At 39.2% G+C, this 20,834-nt stretch overlaps 1 protein-coding gene across 5 annotated transcripts; it reads right to left on the bottom strand.

The window, feature by feature from the left end:
* Positions 1 to 541: 541 nt before the first annotated feature.
* XB5799681.L (provisional ortholog of zinc finger protein 26 L homeolog) lies at positions 542 to 15,384 on the bottom strand. 5 transcript variants are annotated; one of them, XM_041566270.1, is made up of 9 exons: positions 15,231 to 15,377; positions 10,546 to 10,652; positions 10,358 to 10,431; positions 9,090 to 10,269; positions 7,895 to 7,991; positions 7,357 to 7,605; positions 5,826 to 5,959; positions 3,836 to 3,959; positions 542 to 1,290 (listed from the first exon to the last, which is right to left on the bottom strand). In XM_041566270.1, exons 4-9 carry the CDS (start codon positions 10,240 to 10,242, stop codon positions 1,128 to 1,130), a joined length of 1,920 nt encoding a protein of 639 aa, XP_041422204.1. In that variant the 5' UTR covers positions 10,243 to 10,269; positions 10,358 to 10,431; positions 10,546 to 10,652; positions 15,231 to 15,377; the 3' UTR covers positions 542 to 1,127. The 5 variants fall into 5 exon arrangements, with proteins under 5 accessions (XP_041422204.1, XP_041422202.1, XP_041422205.1 ...); XM_041566268.1 differs by having other exon boundaries at positions 10,365 to 10,431; XM_041566271.1 differs by lacking the exon at positions 10,546 to 10,652 and having other exon boundaries at positions 15,231 to 15,378.
* Positions 15,385 to 20,834: the final 5,450 nt, after the last annotated feature.

The following is a 20,834-nucleotide window of genomic DNA, read 5'->3' as shown; positions in this document are numbered from 1 at the left end:
TCAGTGGGAGAACTCCCAACGATTTTATTGATTTGCACTGGGTCTCGTGCCAAACCCCGAAGTTTTCAGAGGTTTTGGGCAAAAATCTGAGGTTTCAAGTGAAACCTCCGTATAACATGTGAAAATCAGGTGAAACCTCAGAAAAAATCGTGAAAATCTGAGTTTTTACCGCAAAGCAAATTTTGGAAAAATGTAATAATACATTTTATAATTTAAATAAGCGTTAAACCCCAAGCTGCTTAGATTTGAGTTTGTAGCAGCCAATATTGAGATCATTTTGGACCTTGATAAATAACCCCCTACAAGTCCGTGTGGTCTCCTATATGTGGGACTGACCACTAGGATAGAGAAAGAGAGAATAAGGGAACACAAGTCAGCTGTAAAACAAAAAAAAAAATAGATCAGGCAGTTGCATCACATTTCACGTATAAAGGTCATGAGGTATAAAGGTCATGAGGTTCACCAATTGAAATGTCAAATAATTGATCAGGTTCCCATTTTTTGTCATTGGGGCAATAGCATTAAAGAATTATTAAAAAGAGAAGCCAAATGGATTCATTTATTGGAAACACTAGAACCCCATGACCTAAATGTAACTACAAGAGATAAGTGATACAATTTTGATTCTTTGTTGAATTGTTGGGAGAAGTTATACATTGCAGCCATGAGATGGCTCTGTTTGAGAAAGTATAAATTGTAACACAGTAAATGTATCAGTAACAGGAAGCAGGCCCGAAACGTTGTATTGTTGCAGATCATTAAAGCCATGTGCTAAATAAAGGCTTTTTAAACTAAAAATCCTTGAACGGAGCTGTGTCACATATTGGTACATTACATTTTTGCCTAACTATATTAGAAACATTTTTTATTTTGCACAGCCTATTTATCCATTTTTTATTTTTAAACTGAACTGTTCCATTAAAGTGAAGTTCCTATTTCGAGAATGAACATATGCATAGTCCATTATATCCCCAAGATTTACAATTTTGAGGGAATCTTAGAGTATCCTTTAATCCTTCTATGGACATAATTTAATAGGCATCAAGACTTTGTGGCCTGGATGTGTACTCTTCATTTGCTAGATAAAAATAAGGTTCTTTAAAGTCCACCAAAATAGCCAATATTTGTCAACTGGTGTTGATACTTTTGGAGTGTTCTGTGACATGATGCTTCTTTGTATGCTTCTGCAGTAACTGTTTGTCAGGGGACGAATAATGACAAAAGTTGCAGTTGAACATCTCCCCCGTGTGGTGACGCCGGACATGCAGATCAAGACTTTTCTTCTGTATACTGTAAAGAAAAAAAGTATGAATTCAACTATTCAAATTTGGCGTTTTCATATGCATTATACTGTATATGTAGCTGTTTTAACTATGTAAACTCTTAACACCTTAGTGTGTATGTATACACTGCCTTGCAAAAGTATTGGCTTTTTACCTATTTTGTTACATTCCAACCTGTAATTTAAATGTTTCTTAATCTTATTTTATTTGATGAAATAGTCTAAGTTGGTGAAGTGAAATGAAAAAAAATATATATATAAAAAAAAACAACTGAAAATTAGCATGTGTTCACCCCTTTTGCCATGAAGCCCCTAAAACATCCTGGTGCAACTAATTACCTTCAAAAGTCACATAATTGAAAGTGAAAGTGAAATAAATTCCACCTGTGTGCATCTAAGTGTCACATTATCTGTTAGTATAAACACACCTTTTTTTTTTTTTTGAAGGGCCCCAGAGGCTGCAACATGGTACCACAACAAACCTGCCAAGAGAGGGCTGCCCACCAAAACTCACAGACTGGGCAAGGAGGGCATTAATCAGAGAGGCAGCACAGAGACCAAAGGTAACCCTAAAAAGGAGTTGCAGAGTACCACAGCAGAGACTGGAGTATCTGTCCATAGGACCGCAATAAGCCGCACACTCCATAGAGCTGGGCTTTATGGAAGAGTGGCCAGAAAAAAATCAATAAATAAGAAGGCACGTTTTGAGTTTTCTAAAAGGCATGTGGGCTACTCCCCAAATGTATGGAGGAAGGTGCTCTGGTCAGATGAGACTAAAATTTACCTTTTCAGTCACAAAGGAAAAGGCTATGTTTGGCGCAAACCCAATACATCCCATCACCCCAAGAACACCATTGCCACAGCCACAGTAGTGGCATCATCATGCCGTGAGGACTAGGACTGGAAAACTGGTTTGAGTCGAGGGAAAGATGGATGGTGCTAAATACAGGGATATTCTTGAGCAAAACCTGTGTCAGTCTGCCTGTGATTTGAGACTGGGACAGAGGTACGCCTTCCAGCAGAACAATGAGCCAAAGCATACTGCTAAAGCAACACTCGAGTGGTTTAAGGTGAAACATTTAAATGTGCTGGAATGGCCTAGTCGAAGTCCAGACCTCAATTCAATTGAGAATCTGTGGTCAGACTTAAAGATGTTCACAAGCGAAAACTATCCAACATAAAGGAGGTGGAGCAGTTTTGCCTTGAGGAATGGGCAAAAATCCCAGTGGCAAGATGTGGCAAGCTCATAGAGACTAAAGGTGGCCATACATGGGCAGATAAAGCTGCCGATATCGGTCGTTTGGACCGATTTGACAGCTTATCTGCCCGTGTATGGGGGCTTCCGACGGGTCTTCCCGATCGATATCTGGCCACGATATCGATCGGGAAGGTTGGATTTTTACCCGACCGACCCGTCGGAGCCGCTTGGCACATCGTAATTCGATCGTTCGGCCATACGGCGAACGTTCGAATTACCCCCGATATAGCCACGCAGTTTAGTGGCATATCAGGGAAAGATCCGCTCGTTTGGCGATGTCGCCAAACGAGCAGATCTTGGAGTCTATGGCCACCTTTATCCAAAGCGACTTGCAGCTGTAATTGCCGCAAAAGCTGGCTCTAAAAAGTACTGACTTTAGGGGGGTTAATAGTTATGCATGCTGAAGATTTCTGTTATTTTGTCCTATTTGTTGTTTGCTTCACAATTAAAAAAATCTTCAAAGTTGTAGGCATGTTCTATAAATGAAATGGTGCAAACTCTCAAACAATCCATTTTAATATATTTATATCGAAAGATTTCCACTCTCATAGTGGAAAGTGCTATTACATCATTTTGGCGCCTTTCTGTATTGTTGAAGGTATAGAGAACGGTCCTAATGAGGACCAAAAAGTAGGACTAATGAACAAATGTGTGAAAAATAAAGAATCATGTTATAAAGGAAGTAGAATATATGGCTGTATAACTGTTCTAACTGTGCACCACGCTATTTATCTATTAGAGTAGGCGCCAATTTACCATAGCAGAATGGTTAGAATGAGAGACTGTAAGTTAAAATAGGAGAGGGGGGAACAGAAATACATTGTGATAAACTGTAACAATTATAATAAAATGTTAGCCTCACAGAAAAATAGTTTTTGTCTTCTAGGTCAGTGAAAACCGGAATGGAGAATTATAATTGAATTATTAAAAATACAATTCAACTGAAAAGTTGCCAAGGACATTCTAAGAGGATAGAACTCCACGGTGCGGCTCGAGCCTGCCTTAAAGATACAGGAAGTGAAGGACAAATCGCAGGTAAGAACTACATTTATACATATATATATAGGTAAACAGTCCCTTTAAATTAACAATTAAACAAAAACAATATAGATTTATATTTATAAGAATAGACTACTAAATAGGCACCACCAAAAAATTCCTGCTCTTTTGTGTAAGGTCTTTCCATGCTTTTCAGTGGGAAGAGGTGCGACTAAGGGTGTTTGGATTAACACATGAGAGCACCAAAGCCTTTAAGTGTTATAATGTCGTAATTAATCTAGCTATGATATACTTACCAGCTATATGAACACTGCTGACATTTATAAGGCTTCTCGCTGGTGTGGGTTCTGATATGTCGGCGCAAAGAGCTGGCATCTATTGATGCATATGAGCATAACTTACATTTAAATGGCTTCTCACCTGGATAAATATTAGAACAGAAAGAAAATGATTGTTTTGCAAATTGAAACTCCCATGATATAGCCCAAGCAATTGAAATCAGCAAGAGGTATGGGATGGCATAAACACTCACTTTAGACAGGGTGAAACTTCTTATTATAGGCATCTGAATGAAAATGTGTCACTTGGGAAACTAACTGCAGCATTCACCTGCAAGGGTCTCAGCTGACACACACTCAACTGGCTGAAATCGGTCTTCAGATATAGTGGATCCTGCAGAGCAGTTTGGGAGCTATATTCTCAGTATTTCAATACCACAAGAAACATTCCCATCTGGCAATGGCATGATAAGTTTTTTTTTTCCTTTTTGCACTTTAACAGAAAATCCCATTTGCCAAGAACTTGAGTGGACCTTGGATGAGGTCCCATATGTACAAACATTGGCCTGAAGGCCGTCTTTAAAAGGGCAGTATAACTCCTTATTCAACAGGAGTTCAATGAATAGGGATTCTGCTTAACATACTTGCTACCTATTGTTCTCTAATTATAAACAATAGATGATGTTTATTTCTGAGCAATCTTAAAGGAAAACTATACCCCCAAAATGAATACTTAAGCAACAGATAGTTTATATCAAATTGAATGACATATTAAAGAATCTTAACAAACTGGAATATATATTTACATAAATATTGCCCTTTTACATCTCTTGCCTTGAACCACCATTTCGTGACTCTATCTGTGCTGCCTCAGAGATCACCTGACCAGAAATACTACAACACTAACTGTAACAGGAAGAAGTGAGGAAGCAAAAGGCAGAACTCTGTCTGTTAATTGGCTCATGTGACCTTACATGTGGTTTGTATGTGTACACAGTGAATCTTACGATCTCAGGGGGCGGCCGTTATTTTTTAAAATGGCAATTTTCTATTTATGATTACCCAATGGCACATACTACTAAAAAAGTATATTATTATGCTAATGGTTCATTTACATGAAGCAGGGTTTTACACATGAGCTGTTTTACTCAGTATCTTTTAATAGAGACCTACATTGTTTGGGGGGTATAGTTTTCCTTTAACTAAACACACCTGTCCAGCTTAGTTTGCAGTGCACCACCAGACACTACCAGTAATTCATTAAAAAAAATATGTCACCCAGTTTTGGGGACCAGTATGCACTTCCACATTTATCGTAGTCCTTTCATTGGACCTAACCTAAAACTAATTAGGCAAAAGGGCTTATTCACTGCTTTGAGAGGGAGTCCGATTAGAAAATATCTGAATACCTAAAGCAAATACAGGGTGGAAAAAAGCTGTAGAATACTGTAAATGAACACCCATTGTATGCTGTAACAAAAGAGACAGCAGATACAGCAGCTATTGGGGGTTGGAAAGGGTATATAGGTCATGGCGCATGCACAGTTTCAAGATATTTCCTTACTTTTTTGCTTTTCTGTAGGGGTAATCATATTTTGTAGTTAGAAAATTATGCTGTGTTGGTGGGGAAAAAGGGAAATCTACAAGCATATGCTCTGGTCATCTCTATGTTTCTTGATGGATAAGAAAACTTTTGAAGAAATACTAAATACTAAAGGGTGAAGGAACGTTTCTCATAAGCTTGATAAAAGACTCATGGCAGTCTGAAACGTTGCTGAATTTTCAGGTCAGAGCCCATTTTCTTAATAAAGGCGTTTTAACCAAAGAATCTTGTGGCTGGTGCGTTCTGTGAGTATGCTGATCTCAGAAGCAAAAAGCAACCCCTAGAAAATTTCCTTTTCAAATACATTTGTTCTAACATATATTAGAGTAAATAAATGTTACATTACAACTTATTTGTTGATATTCAAGTTTGCCTTTTTCCCATGTCATCATTACATAAACTCACCAGTATGTACTCTCATATGTTGTATTAATGAAGCCTTCAGTCTGGTTTTATACTCGCACTGTTGGCACTGAAATGGTTTGTCTCCAGCGTGCACTCCCATGTGCCTCTGTAGTGCCAGCTTAGAAGAACAATTCCTATAAAACAGAATAGACAGGTAACAGTTGAAATATTATATGGTTATAAGTCACATGTACACATATGGCCTGTTAGCTAAGAAAACATCTAAAAATGCTTGAAGGCATTTTCTGTGTAAGCACTATTAACATTTTACATGCAATATTCAATCTATGGTGCCAAATATTAAAATAGCGGTGTGTTAGTGCCTTGGATTCAACATTTATAGGTTTCTCTTTGATTAATTCCATCTATTTACCAGAATTACATGACATGGCACAGATCCAAAGAGTTGACATGGGAAGGGTTAAAGGGGATTAAATGCTATACATGCTAGGTTTTACTTTAATTTCACATTCACTCAAAACTGTGATTTCAAAACTCTCTAAAGTGACAAAAGAGATATGTGTCCAGAGCTCACTAGGACCATGACCAGCCCTATCAACTGGAAGTCAGAAGAGCTACAAGATATCACCTTTTTAATGTGCCACACAAGGTACTTCCTGTGATGAAAACAATAGGCAAAAAATAAAATACAAAAAGTAAACGCCCAATTCTTTGAACTCATGTTGACCATGTTGGAAGTAGTATAGTGACCATGTAATACAGAAATCAGTTCAATGAATGTGTTTGTGTTTAGGCCTTTTAATGTATTAATCTGCCTGACCTGCAGATCTATTGTTTGCTAGAAGGATTAGGAAATAAGACTGGAGGTTGCTGAAAATATGTAGCAATGTTGACCCTTTTATAAGAGGATGGTTGTTGATGGTGGAGACTGCGGAAAATTTATAGCAGGGAGGTCTACTTGGCAAATGTATTCAACCCTGTCCAGCAATGACCATTACTGAGGTGTGGGTGTGTGTGTTAATAAGGGCAATAGGTTCAGCACTGCCACATATTTGTTGTAGAATGTTTGCTCCTGAACCATCAGCACCTTAAAGTGGCTCTCTTTTACAGGGGACTACATGTCTATGAATCCCCTGACATCAAGTGCTAGGAGAAGCAGTGCAATAAGGGCAGAGTCAAACGGGAATGTTTTTTTCGCCTGCAATTTGTTAGATGTGGCTGTGCAGGCGACTAATCTCCAGAAAATGCCTCTCCATTGCCGGTAAAATAAATTGCTGGCAGTATGGCCAACTGACCGCTTAATCACCAGAAGTTTCCTCTGGCAACTGTGGGCGATTGAGCAATCAGCTGTACATATCACCAGCGATTTCAGTCACCAGCAATGGAAAGGCATTTTTGGGAGGTTTGTCGCCCGCAGCTGCGTCTAAAAAAATCGCAGCCGACAAATCTTCCCATGTGCCACTGCCCTTATACCTGGGGGGCTGCAGGTTGCATGTTCTTCAATCAAAAAGAATACAGTTTAAAGGCAACAGTGCTTAAAATGTTTAGTTTTTAATGGTAAAATTAATACCTGCTGCAAATATTACAGGTGAATTCTAGGACTGGAATTTTCGGTGTCTTGGCAGGGACACTAGCCTCAACAGCAAATGTGTGATCTTCTGTTTTCTTTTTCTTAACACTTTCCCTGGTCTTCTGTTTGCGATGGAAATTTTTATGATGTAGGTTCACTTGATAGTTGCTCGTAAATGTCTGTTCACACAGTGGGCATGAGACAGAGCCATGTTTTCTATGTTTGGCCAAGTGTGCTTTCAGCTGTGCCCTGTATGCATGAAAAGATCTTTATTTAGTATTTTGTATGAGCTGTATCAACATAATCAATATGAACAAATAAAAGGATTTCAAGGGTTCCATCTATGGTTACAGTACTCTATGTAAAAAATCTGTGAGTCTGACATGTTTATCTATAGGAAAGAATAAAATGGCAGCCCAATAATTATACAAATTGAAATGTGTTAAATGTCTGATAGATGTGTGTTCAGTTTTATAGTGACCCTTCCCTGCTAGTGAATGCTTTGGGGAAGGCAATTGCATTAAAGGTAGATACCTACTCTCTGTAAAATCTTTGGTTGCACGTACTACATATATAGGGCTGAAGACTGCTGTCATGAACACACAGATGTTTATAGATCTTGCTCCATTCATGATCTGCACAGTAAAAGAATAAAGTTAACAAACGTATGAGAGTGCAAATGGCTACCATCTTAATGATTTTTAGAAGAATTCCTATTAAACTGTATATCATTCCAAATAGAGCATTACTGTCTATATGATGAAACTCATTGGCTGCTGAAAAGGAAAAGAAACAGCAGCACATCAGAACAGTCTGGTCTGTAGTCTAGCAGAATGATTTCTGGAAGTGTGCAACGATATATACTGTATATTGTGCTGATGATAACAAATGTGAAAGTTGATTTAAAGAGGACTATGCTAACTTTTTAATCACATATGCACATACCTAATTGCAATAAATTTAGAAAGACAAGGATTAAAAAAGAAACATGAAGACAAACTGCAAATGTCTATGAGAAATTATTTAGTAAATATACTTGACGTTCATTTTAAATGCTTTTCATTCCTTTGGCTAATATACCTTTACTGTGCCTCAGTGAAGACTGTACAATTTGTTGAGGCCTCAGAGAAATCCTTTTTCCTTGTTCTTCACGTTGTGTGCCTGTGCACTGTAATGCAGCATTAACATCCCCTGCCATCAGACAACTACAGGTAAATGCTGGTCTCCTCTTCCTTAACTCTGATCTCTGACTTTAGAGTTTACTAGAATGCAAATACTTTCTATGGTATTTATAAGATAAAATGTTGCATTTACTTGGATATGATTTTTACTCATTGAGGAAATGTACATAAACATAATGATGTACGTCACATATCATCATTATATGAGACTTGTGTAAGTGTGCAAAGTGAAATATTCCTGTATTTTCATTGTATCTGAGAAATGCTGATCTTTCTGCATTATTGATCAGTTTTAAAAGCTTGTGACATTTCCTTCATGTACAGGTCATCAGTATTTACAAATAATGTGTCTTCAATTGACAGAAAACTATAACCCATGGATTTATTTTCGATTACTTCTGTCCAGGACAAAGAGAGGCTGTGCCATAAAGCACACAGTATGTTTAGGTTTTTTTTCTTTAATAGGCGTACTACAATTTCATGAACATTATGATCATTCTTATATTGTCTTATAAGCGACTCAATGACGAAATTAGAGAACAGAAAACGTACCTACAAATCCACACTGCCAACATTTAAATCCATCTTCATGATGGCATGTCAGGTGCAGATTTCTGATATGTTCTGTTTCAAAGGAGGAAGGGCATTTTGAGCAGAAGAAGGCATTCTTTTTTATGTTATGGATTCTCATATGTGCTTTCCAATTTCTGCGCATAAAAAAATGTTTCTTGCACACCTGACAATTATAACCCATTTTTATACTGCTGTGAGTTTTTAAATGCTTTTCCATTGCAATCCATTCCACTGTATAGCAGTTACAATGAAAACACTTAAAACCACCATCCTTTCCGTGACACTGCATGTGGACTCTATAACAGTCTTTTGATTTTAGCTGTAGCTGACAAATTTCACACATATACTTTTGTTTGTCATTAACGCCTTTTGCCATACTCCTTCCTATATGCGTACAAACATCATCTTTTGTAACTTTGCTGTGTCTCTTAGAAAGACTCCTTTTCAGCGTGACTTCTGAGGTCTCCGTTCCAGATGATAAAGAATGTGTCTTGATACTGGAGATTCTGCAAAGCCCAAGAGACAAGAGATGCTCACACTGAGCATCTTCCTCGTCTTTGCTTTTACTGAACGTAGGAGAGTTTGTAGTACTGGAAGGAGGAATTGATTCTGCTGGAGCAGACTCATCCAGCTGGAAAGGAGATGGATCCTCTCCAAAGAGCGAATTCACTTCACTTGAATTTGTCAAATTTGCATTGTCACATTGATCGCCAATGCTCATATCACATGATTCTGGGCTCATTGTGTTCAGCATTCTATACACAGGTAACAAGAAGGGCATTTTCTCCAGGTTCTCCTCATTATCTTTGTTTTCTTGCGTAATATCCTCTCCAATGCCATAGGAATCATTTTCATCTTGATCAGTGTTTATTTCCAAGTCCCTAGAAAGGAACTGTAGTTGGTCTAGCTGGTGAACATCTGACACATGAAGACACATTTTATTTTTCAGGCTGCTAGTAAACTGGCATACCTTGCACCTATAAATTTCAACCAAAAACACTTCCACCAGGTTGGCAATCTGCACATCAAAGTCATCAGCAGGTGACATATAGAACTTGGAGGTTGCAACTTCAGCAGGAATTTGTAATGTTGCTGGTGGGGTGCACTGGAATTTAGATTTCAGTTCATTCATTTCTTAACAGACTGAGCAATAGCACTCCTGAAAAACATAAATTGCATATTCAGTAAATATATTTATTTTGCTACTTTTGTTCGCTTTTATTACTTAATTTTTTCACTTTTCTTACATGTTACCTGTAGTATCACACCAATGTCAGATTAATATTGTCCTCTCCTGGTATTCTTTTCTTATCTGCTGTTCCTTTAGAGATGACATAAAGCACTTCAAATTATATGATTGGCCTATTTCTTGGTGAACTCTTTAATTATAACATAAAATAATCTCCTTCACTCAATCTAGGCTCTAGCTTCTGACCTTCGTCTCTCTTCATCCCATTCCTGACTGCAAGACTTCTGCATGGAACTCTCTGCCTCCAGCTATCAGACTCTCCCCGTCCTTCCAAATGTTCCCTAAAGATCTACCTATTTAGGAAAGCATATTCAGTATATCTTGATCAGGCATCAACTTATAAGGAATATGAAACGACAAGTAATTTGTGATGTGTACAATGTAACCTAACCCTTAAACTTGTAAACTCTTTAGAGAAGGGCCCACTGATCGTATGTTTAATCTGAAACCCCTGTTCATCGTAAATCATTGCAAAGCACTGCATAACTCGTTGGTGCTACATAATTAAATAAATGATAATAGGAGACTGGAGATTTCTGATAATATGCTGGGAAAGCTGGGGAAACAGTTTTGTTATGACCCAAGTATAGGACCACAAAAGGAAGAGAACCCAAAATCACTGAAAATGTATGCTCTAAAGCGAAATGTCTTTAATTTAATATTAGTTTAAATTTAAAATATTAAAGGTCATAATCTGATGTAAAGTTTAATATCTCTGCAAATGTATTTTATAAATAGGTTTTTATTTTATAAATCAGCTGCTACATTAACAAATTCAAATATTTACTGGGGACATTTTTGGATCATTCAGTAAAGGCCTTTTACTTTGGTGTCAAAGTATTATAAGTAAAGTTTTTTTTTACCTCTAAACAAGAGTATATGATGGCAAACAACTTATTTCAGGTTATCTAAAAAAATAAAATAAACAAACACTATCCAAACTGTTGCTTGAGCATATAAATTCTGTCACTTTAAAAATACCCAATAGATATAATGGTCTTTTAAGGCAGCCCGGGATGTGGCTTGGTGCCGCATTAGAACAGACGTATCCAGGCTTAGCTCTGTCTCCTGGTCTTTAATATCCTGCTAATATCAGAGACATCACTGCATAAAACAGAGTCACATTCGGAACCTCTACCTTAGAGAACACTGATGGGAAAAAACAAGGCACAGAAGCAAACATCTGAGACCATGGCTCGCATTGAAAATTTTGCTCGGGAGGCCCACTCCAACCAAGATGCAGACAGGGCCTACCTCTAACGCTGCAAACCCTGACAGGCAGTAGTAGCAGTGCAATGACTCCCCTCCAAAGACTACTGCTTAGCCTTACGACCCCATACTCAAACACTGGCAATAGGGCTACTGTGGTTCTTGACATTGCCAAGGCTTTTGACACTGTGTAATGGCCCTACCTATGGATGGTCCTTGCAGCCTTTGGCCTTGGCCCCAAATTCATTGTCCTTGTACAGCTTTTATACAAGTCCTATTTGGCTTCACTCAGGGTAGGGACAAATAACAAGCCCTCCTTCCAACTTACCCAAAGCAGGAGACAGGGCTGCCACCTGTCTTTCCTGCTCTTTGCAGGGCAATTGAACCTTTTGCAGCAGTGGCCGACCAATATACAGATTGACCTTATTGGCATATAACGCACAGGATATCCCGTTGGAAAATCCGACCAAGAGATTAGGTGAGCTTCACTTGTACTCTTAATTGCTGACCAATATACATACAAGGCTGGATATCTCCTTACCAAGTTGGCAAGTTGCAACTCTACACTGATAACACTTATTTGTTTGGGAGACAGGGATGTGTGTGGAAGAAAATCCATATTGTTTCCCCTTGGTGGGAGAAAATCTTGCTAGGTGTGCATTAACAATCACTACTAATTTTACCTACCTAGGAGTGGATAGCCCTACCCATCTCTACCTACTACAAACTAAATATTGTCCCTTTGCTTGGCTGGACCAGCAGTAAATTTGCTGCTTGAAGCAATTTGCCAGTTGGACCCCCAGGTCATATTCAACTCATGAAAGTGTTCATGCAACCAAAGATAATGTATGCACTTTGGCATGCTCCTATGGCACCCCCCGAAAACTCCTTTTAAAAATCTGGAATCTCTAATCAGAGCATTTATTTGGGGCAAGGGTAGAGCCAGAATGGGTCTCTCTTATTTAAAGAGACCTAGCTACAATGGTATGGTTGCACTCCTAGACTTCCACATATTATACCTAGCTGTTCAACGGTCTCATATATGCCCTCTAATCCGGGATAACCCTTGCATACCACTATACAACACCTGGAGGCAGAATCAACCTACGCTATCGTCAGCTTAGCAGACCCGGCTACTTTCCCCACCACACCCCAGAGTCAACTACATAGTTCAGCTGTAAAGGGGACCTAAGATGTGACAAAGAAAATAATGCATATCGCTCAACGTGATCCCTCTAGTCCATTATGGGGCAATAAAGTTTGCAGCAATCTTTTGCTGGTTAAGGTGTGGAATTGTAAATATCAACGATACCTTTTGCAATCCTTAGACACCAACACTCATTGCCGTCATCACAATGGTTACATTTGGTAGACTGCAATGGTCTCTTACAAAGAAACATAAGCAATTCTCCCATAACATCAAAGATGCTCTCTGCTGCTAACAATCATCAAACTACGTCCAGGGAAATGTAAAATTGCAACTATATACAAACTTATCCTTACAGCAATATGTAACTCCACTAGTTTGAGAAGTTTGGCTCTCTGGAAAAAAGATCTGGGGAAACAAGCTCTGATCACCCCCAAACTTGTATCAAAAAATCGCAGACACAAATTTCTACAACTTTACAACAGCATGACTTATAGGTAACTTTTTATGTACATTCATATTTTAAAAATACGGTAAGTTTTTTAGTTTCAATATCACTTTAATAAACTCTTACCTGAACAAAAGAAATGCAGCCGAGTAACATTTTCCAAACAAAAACTGTATTAAAGCAAGTATTGCAAACAGCAAACCTTTACATTAAAATATATTTTACAGTACAAACGGACATACTCTAATCAATTCAATATTATTAAAACATCAGTAATCATACTTGTAAAAATTCTAAATGAGTTGAGCCAAACATTTTTTAAATTAACTATGCAGCATCCCCCTTGGAACTAGCAATGTTTCAAACAAAAAAAGACCCTTAATGGAGAACCACAACTTAGTAAAGTATTCAGCTAGAAATACTACAGCAGTTTATGAAGACTTTACAGCAATCCTATATATTAAACTCTACAAAAAGTATGCTATATAGTACATAAGTACATATATTTATATATTCGGACACGCCGCCTGTAGCCATGTGTTTTGTCACAGAACTCTGTGGAGACATCCGGGAAAATTATCTCTCTTGTAATACATAGATTTATACTTAGTTAAGTATAAACTATACTTTAGTGGGTGCAAAATGTTTTGTAGTTTTAAAGGGGACCGTTACCCAAAAAAATTATTCAAAATCCTATTTTATCACATTAGTCAAGCAAAATGAACTTTAATTACACTGTATAAATTATTTGAATCTTGTTTCCTTCAGTCTGGGAATTCAACATGATAGCAAGCAGGCAGCAGCCATTTTGTGGACACTGTTATTAAGGCAAGCCTTGCATCATCTCAGAATCTTGTTTGCGCACCAGAATGGGGGACTCAATGTCCATTCCCATGCCCTGGCAGACAATATTTGATTGACAGCTGAGGTTTTTAAAGGAGTTTACAACAGCTATGAATCAGGGCCAGAACTAGGGGTAGGCAGAAGAGGCACGTGCCTAGGGTGCAGCGGTGGTGGGGCGCTGGCATGTGCCCTTCTGTTTGCCTACCTGTGTTCCGGCCCTTCTATAAAAGCTCACCAGCGCAGGACTTAATACTTTGCCCTGCTTCTTCCCAGACCCGCTCCTCCCATGATGCGCTCGTCACCACTAACACCCGCCCACCACACTCGTTGTGCAGTGCTGGTAGCAGTGCAGCGGGGAAATGTATTGCAGAGGGGAGGTGCAGGAGGGAGGGTGGTGAGCGTCGCGTCCTGCCTTGGGCACAGTAAGTGCCTGGCCCGGCACTAGCGCACACCCGGTTTTCCGTGCATGCGTGCACACAATTTTTCGCACATGCGCCACTGTGGGGCGCTCCAACTAGCCGGCGTCTGCCCAGGCTGGCCCGGCACTGCTATGAATGCTTTAATAAAAATAGAAATTTTATTTCATGTTTAATTTGAAAAGGACTTTTATTATACAGATGTTTGTGTCTGGGTAACAGGTCCACTTTAAATGTCACTCATTCATTTACCTCTATCAATAACATAACCTATACAAAGAAGTAATTAAATATGTTCCAAAATGTTCTTTGTATACAGTAACATAGTACCAAAGACAGACAGAACTGTTTTGTAAATATCATTTACACAGTGTATGGGGATCTGCATTTTCACTCAGATAATCTGTTGCCTGGGTGTGTTTGTATTTGAGGACGATGTTAAATAACATGAGAAATCAGTTATTAGGCTGCTACAGACCTTAAACAATCCACAAACTCAAAATATTTACACTACACACATAATATGAGATATGAACTATGCTGGAGCAGGGACTGTTGAAATGATGTATAATCTCTGCAAAAACCTGCGGATTATACGGCGTTATACAAATAAAGAATGCTAATAATATTAATACTGCCACAACTGTGGTAGAAGTAGTAACTTTAGAGAAAGGCTGAAAAAGAAGAGTGGAATTGGTCAGGCGAGGGACAAATATTGCTTGTACACATGGCTAGGTATGGATCAGCAGATGCAATTTAGAACCCGACTTCCGAACACATTTTAAGATACCACCCACGTATAACTTACGTTCTGTCTCTTCTTCTTCTTGCCGGTCTACGCACCCAGCATGCATCACGGTTACGACTGCTAGTTCCTAGTTTGGTGTTGGCCTCCGCTGACGTCACACGCAAGCGATCATCACGCAGGATGTATACTTTAACCCCAAGCTGCTGTTGGTATAGTGCGCCGTCTCTTTGTGAAGGGGCTTAAATTATAGTCAGGGTGGAAACTTCTAAATTAAATTATTATATCATTTAGGAAGAGACGGTCTAGGCAGGAACTCAAGGAACACGGGGACAGCTTCGAAGTTTAGCTCCCCTGCGGTATTTTTGGTAGTAAGTAGTAGTATCTGGCCAATCATGGTTGGGCATTAGGCCAAAGTGTTCTAATGCCACAAAATTGTTCTAGAGACCAGTACGGGGCACGGATGACGTTTCGCTCCTGTTTTTTGCGGGACAGTCTCAGATTGTAGATTGTTGACCTGACATTCTCTTTGATCAACAGCCAAAAAAGGATACAAAGTTTCTGAAATTCAATTTAAAAAGAGGCTTTTGGCAGAGAGCCCAGAACACTCAGCGCCTGCACTTTGATACATTTGTAACAATTTAAGATAAACAAAGATACAATTGTAACTACAGTAGAACCCCCATTTTACGTCTTTCAGGGGACCAGGAAAAAATGATGTAGAATTCGGGTAAATGGAAAATCAGGGAAATGTAACTTTTTCTTCAAGTACTGAAAGGATATTCACACAGAAGTCAGTTTTACTTTAAGATACAATATTTACTGTGTTAATAACAAGGGTTAAGTTACACTATGGTGGGCATGTGCAAGGCCTCTCTGTCAGTCACATACACAACCACAATAAATAATATTTATAAAGGGAAAAAAAAACAGTTTTTGGGAACATCAGGACAAAATTTTGATGTAAAATCCAGGAAAACATTACTTAAAATCAGGGAAATGCACCCATTGAAGTGCATTATAAAGTGGTGGGACCACAAATAGAAAAAGTAAAATGCAGGGGAACTTAAAATCAGGGTACTTAAAATTAAGTTTTCACTGTATTTAAGATAAGTAAGTCTCTTGGGAGAACTGAGACTCACCTTCATTAGCATAACTGTTATAACACATAAAACATTGCCCTTAAACTCCCCGAAATGTCTTCAAACGTTCTATAAACGTTTTTGTAAAATGAGCATGGTATTTAGGGGATTTGCCCATAAAATTAGCATTGCCAAAAAAATGTTTGGCATGCTGCTTGCAGCAGATCTTTTTGTTCCTCTTTCTGTTTTTGAAACGTTGGGAGGCAATTAAAAGGGTTCGGGGGCATGAGGCTAGTTTTGCAGCTGTAATGCTACTTAAAGGGGTCAGTGTTGGACTGGGGCACTTGGGGCCCACCAGACAACCTGATCTGAAGGGCCCCTCCATATACTTACGAAAGCCCACAAGGGAAAAAAAAGGAAATGCATACCAAAGTGAACATTTTTATTTGTATACTATTAAATAGCATTAAGTTGTCATAAATATTAAATAACCTTATTACCGAAAAAGAACAAAGTTGTTTTATAAGAAATATAAATAAAGCAGTATAATTGAGTAAAAATCTTAGTCTCCTAGAACAGACATAATCACACAGTACAGAGCAACCAATCTCAAATGCGTAGTATATGCCATTGGGTAATCATAAATAGCAAATTGCCATTTTAAAAAATAAGGACCACCCCCTGGGATCGTAGTATTCACTGTGCCATTTACAGACAGAGTTCTGTCTTTTGCTTCAACACTTCTTCCTGTTACAGTTAGAGTTGTAGTATTTCTGGTCAGTTGATCTCTGAGGCAGCACACAGACCATCATGAAATGGTGGCTCAAGGCAAGAGATGTAAAAGGGCAATATTTACTTACATATATAGACCAGTTTGGTAAGATTCTTTAATATGCCACTTAATATGATCTGTTGCTTAAATTAATTTTGGGGGTATAGTTTTCCTTTATGGCCAACATAGTCCATGCCCCCCCCCAACCCCTCAGGGTGATTAAGGCCGACATTTGCTCACCAGCACTGTGGTGTGTAGTATGTTGTTGTTCAACAAAACAGGGCTGGCAGAGGAGACGGGGAGTAGGCAGAAGAGAAGACTGCAATAGGTAGTCACGCAGTCATCAGCACAACTTTAGGACGTATTGGACGCCGGGCAGTCTGTGATGTCATCATGAGGCGCAGCGCACTGTCGCACACTGAAACATGCGCAGCGCACAACCAAAACCACGTGGCACATAGCATAGCAGAGTCAGGCTGCAGGCAGCAGCTTTGCCAGCCAGGAGCCCAGGTTAAGTAGTGGCAGCGCTGCGGGCCCATTGCAAAACCAGAGCGCTGGCAAAAAAAATAGATGGGAGTGTGGTCGGGCCTTGACTGGGGCCCACCGGGACTTTTCCCGGTGTCCCGGTGGGCGAGTCCGACTGAAAGGGGTTGTTCACCTTTCAGATAACTTTTAGTATGATGTAGAGAATGATATTCTGAGATAATTGGGTTTTTTTATTATTGAAGGTTTTTGATTTATTTAGCTTTTTATTCAACAGCTCTTCAATTTGCATTTCAAGCAATCTGGTAACTAGGGCCCAAATTACCCTAGCAACCATGCATTGATTTGAATAAGAGACTCGAATATGAATATGAGAGAGTCTAAATAGAAGGATCAGTAATAAAAAGTAGCAATAACAATACATTTGTAGCTTTACAGAGCATTTGTTTTTTTAGAAGGGGACGGCGACGCCCGTTTGAAAGCTGCAAAGAATCAGAAGAAAAAGACAAATAACTATAAAACTATGAAAAAATAAATAATGAAAACCAATTAAAAAGTTGCTAGAATTGGTCGTTCTATAACATACTAAATGTTAATTTAAAAGTGAACTACCCCTTTAAAGAAACTGAAACACCAAATAAATTAAAGTGTTTTAAAGCTAGCAGTGGAAATATAATGTGCTGTTACTGTTCTGGGTGTGTTTGTTTCAGAAACTTTACTATAGTTTATATAAAGACCTTTTCCCATCTGCAATCAATTATAACCGCTGCCTTTCCACTCTGCTCAGCAGGGCCAAAAATAAGGAATGTATCAGCTAGTGGTGACACCCCCCCCCCCCCCCCGATCTGCTTTAGAAAGATGTAAGAAGGTGAAAATGAAACTTTAAACTTAAATATTAATAAAAACGGTCACAAATACAAAGTGATTTAAAGGAGCACTAAAGCTTAAATAAAGGTAGAAATGTTGCACATTATGCTGTGGGCTTTGATACCAGCCACAGTACTCCAGTAGTAAAGATTTTTGCCTCCAAAGATTCCCCTGTAGCTCCCCCATCTTCTTTTCTGCCTATTCACTGCACATGCTGCATGCTGCTGTCACTTACTGAACTTAGGTGCCAAAGCACATTATACTAAATATACATGATAGCAATGTCACAATATAAGGCTGGTAATTAAATATTTCAGATTATTGATACAAGGCAGCTCAGAACCCAGCACAATTAGAATCAGAATTAATAATCAGCCCTATAGCATTAGCTTATATGACAGGCAAACCTGATTTTCTGCTTGATGATTTGTAACGGCCCCTAAGCTTAGGTTCTCAAAAGCTGCTCAAAACAAACTGCGCATGTGCATGTCATAGATACTTCAAGATGAGCATCTTCTGTGACAATTTTGAAGGCCTGGATCATTGTTACTATAAAGATGCTAAACCTTTAGGCTCGTTCAATAGCTTTTTCAGCCATATTTATTTCTAGGGCTCAGTTGGAACAGATGGGTGGGACAAGATGGATTTTTGGATGCATTGTCAACAAATCAACCCAAAATGCTGCTTTTTTGAGCAGTTTAGCTTCTGTATTTAAGAGTATAATGCATTGACACTTTCTTGTTTTTCATACAATGTCTCCTTTAATTTGGCAGAGTTTGTCATCAAGTGCTTTATTAAACATTAAAGGAGAACTAAACACCCGTACCAAAAAGCCTCCCTTTCCTCACTTCCTGGCATTGTCCTCTCCCTCCCCTCACTGTGCATTAGTAAAATAAAAAAATCCTTTGAAAAAATCTGACCCTAAAAAGCAGAGCAATGCAGCGGAGCTTCAGGGTAACATCTTCTGTCGCTTTAAATTCTTTCGGGACTCAGCGACGATTTGCTCATGCCCAGTTGAAGCAAATTCCCAACTTGGCCTAACTTTGAATGCCCCCACAGAAGTCCTAAAAGAAACCGAAGCAGCAGAAGATGACGCCCTGGAGCTCCGCTGCACTGCTCTGCATTTCATGGTTGGAGGGCCGCATGCTGCATTTTCATACGAGATTCGGTTATATGTAGTTTGTACCTGCGATTTCACATTCAGTTCCATTCTCTTCTGCACATCCGACTCGTTGCATGTGTGTCATCGCATGGCGATGAATCAGAAGTTAAGTGTGCAGTGGAGTTCAGCCCTTATGCCTTACAACATGATTGTGGGACTGTGTGTATCGTACCCCCAGCCAAAAATTCTACTGAGGGGGCCTAACGCAAACAGTCCTCTTCCTCTTCACCCCCCTCCCGACCCACTCGAGCCGTACCTCCTTGGCCTGCATTGCAATGCTATTTTAAAGGTAAAAGATGGGTTGGGGAGGGGGGAATATGATGCAGTAGACCCTGTGCTCAGTGTTGGACTGGCGCACCGGGATACCAGGAAAACTCCCGGTGGTCCCAGGTGTCAGTGGGCCTTCCTGCTTCTAAACATTTGCCCTATTTCATGGTCATTATCAATTTCTATAACAAAGAAGCTAAATAGATGGATTAATATATTACAGTATGTAAAGAAATAAGACTAGAAGAATAGAGGTTGAGTGAGGAGAAGAAGAATAACAGAACTGAGAGTGGGCCCCTGGTATAAGGTTTTTGGGTGGGCCCCTGGTGTCCAAGTCCAACACTGTGTGGAGGCCCCTGAGGTAGCAGTCCCAGTGGGCCCAGGCCCCCGTTATTCAGACCCCCTGCGGCCGCAGGGTCTGCTGTATCTAGGGTTGCCACCTGGCCGGTAAGCATGATGGTTGATCCCAATGTTATTAATAGGGAAACAAAATAGATATATAGGAAGGCTGGTATTTTTTTCCAGAAAAGGTTGCAACCCTAGCTGTATAGGGAGTTACTCCAGTGGTATCCATTGTTGTAATATTGTTTGACAATGATATTTTAAAATAATTTGCACTTCGTCTTCATTGTTTATATAAGAATTTGCACACACAGTCCATGTTGCTTGATTAATATGATATTTGATGATCTGAGTGTCACATCTCCTTTAATAGTTTGTATGGTCCTTTCTTGCATGGAACAGAAGAAAAAAAAATCAGAATAATGTACGTGACATCATTTCTATACCTATTGCTCCCACATTAAAAACATTGACATTATTTCAGTGACCAGATCTCTCCTTAGACTAAGCACACTTAGGAAAGCAGGATCTACGAAAACGTTTACAAAGTATTTGAAGTATACAGTGTATACAGAGACAGGAACGGCCCAGGGACTATCAGTGAAGACTATGATAAGCAAAGACCTATGGGTTGGTGCTCTGCTGCGTATTTAAAACTTTCTTATCCCTCTGCTTCGCCGTTGGGAAACTGA

The sequence above is a fragment of the Xenopus laevis genome, chromosome 6L (assembly GCF_017654675.1).
Source record: "Xenopus laevis strain J_2021 chromosome 6L, Xenopus_laevis_v10.1, whole genome shotgun sequence".
NCBI classification, from domain to species: domain Eukaryota; kingdom Metazoa; phylum Chordata; class Amphibia; order Anura; family Pipidae; genus Xenopus; species Xenopus laevis.
This window is presented reverse-complemented; position numbering and strand designations above follow the sequence as displayed.

What these genes read in the sequence shown, in the direction of transcription:
- XB5799681.L (XM_018267746.2), bottom strand. Translation starts at nt 10,242, where the DNA reads ATGAATGAACTGAAATCTAAATTCCAGTGCACCCCACCAGCAACATTA. An exon ending in ACATATGAGAGTACATACTG is followed by an intron (nt 3,960 to 5,825) that starts GTGAGTTTATGT and finishes ATATTTATCCAG; the next exon opens with GTGAGAAGCCATTTAAATGT. An exon ending in CAGCAGTGTTCATATAGCTG is followed by an intron (nt 1,291 to 3,835) that starts GTAAGTATATCA and finishes TTTTCTTTACAG; the next exon opens with TATACAGAAGAAAAGTCTTG.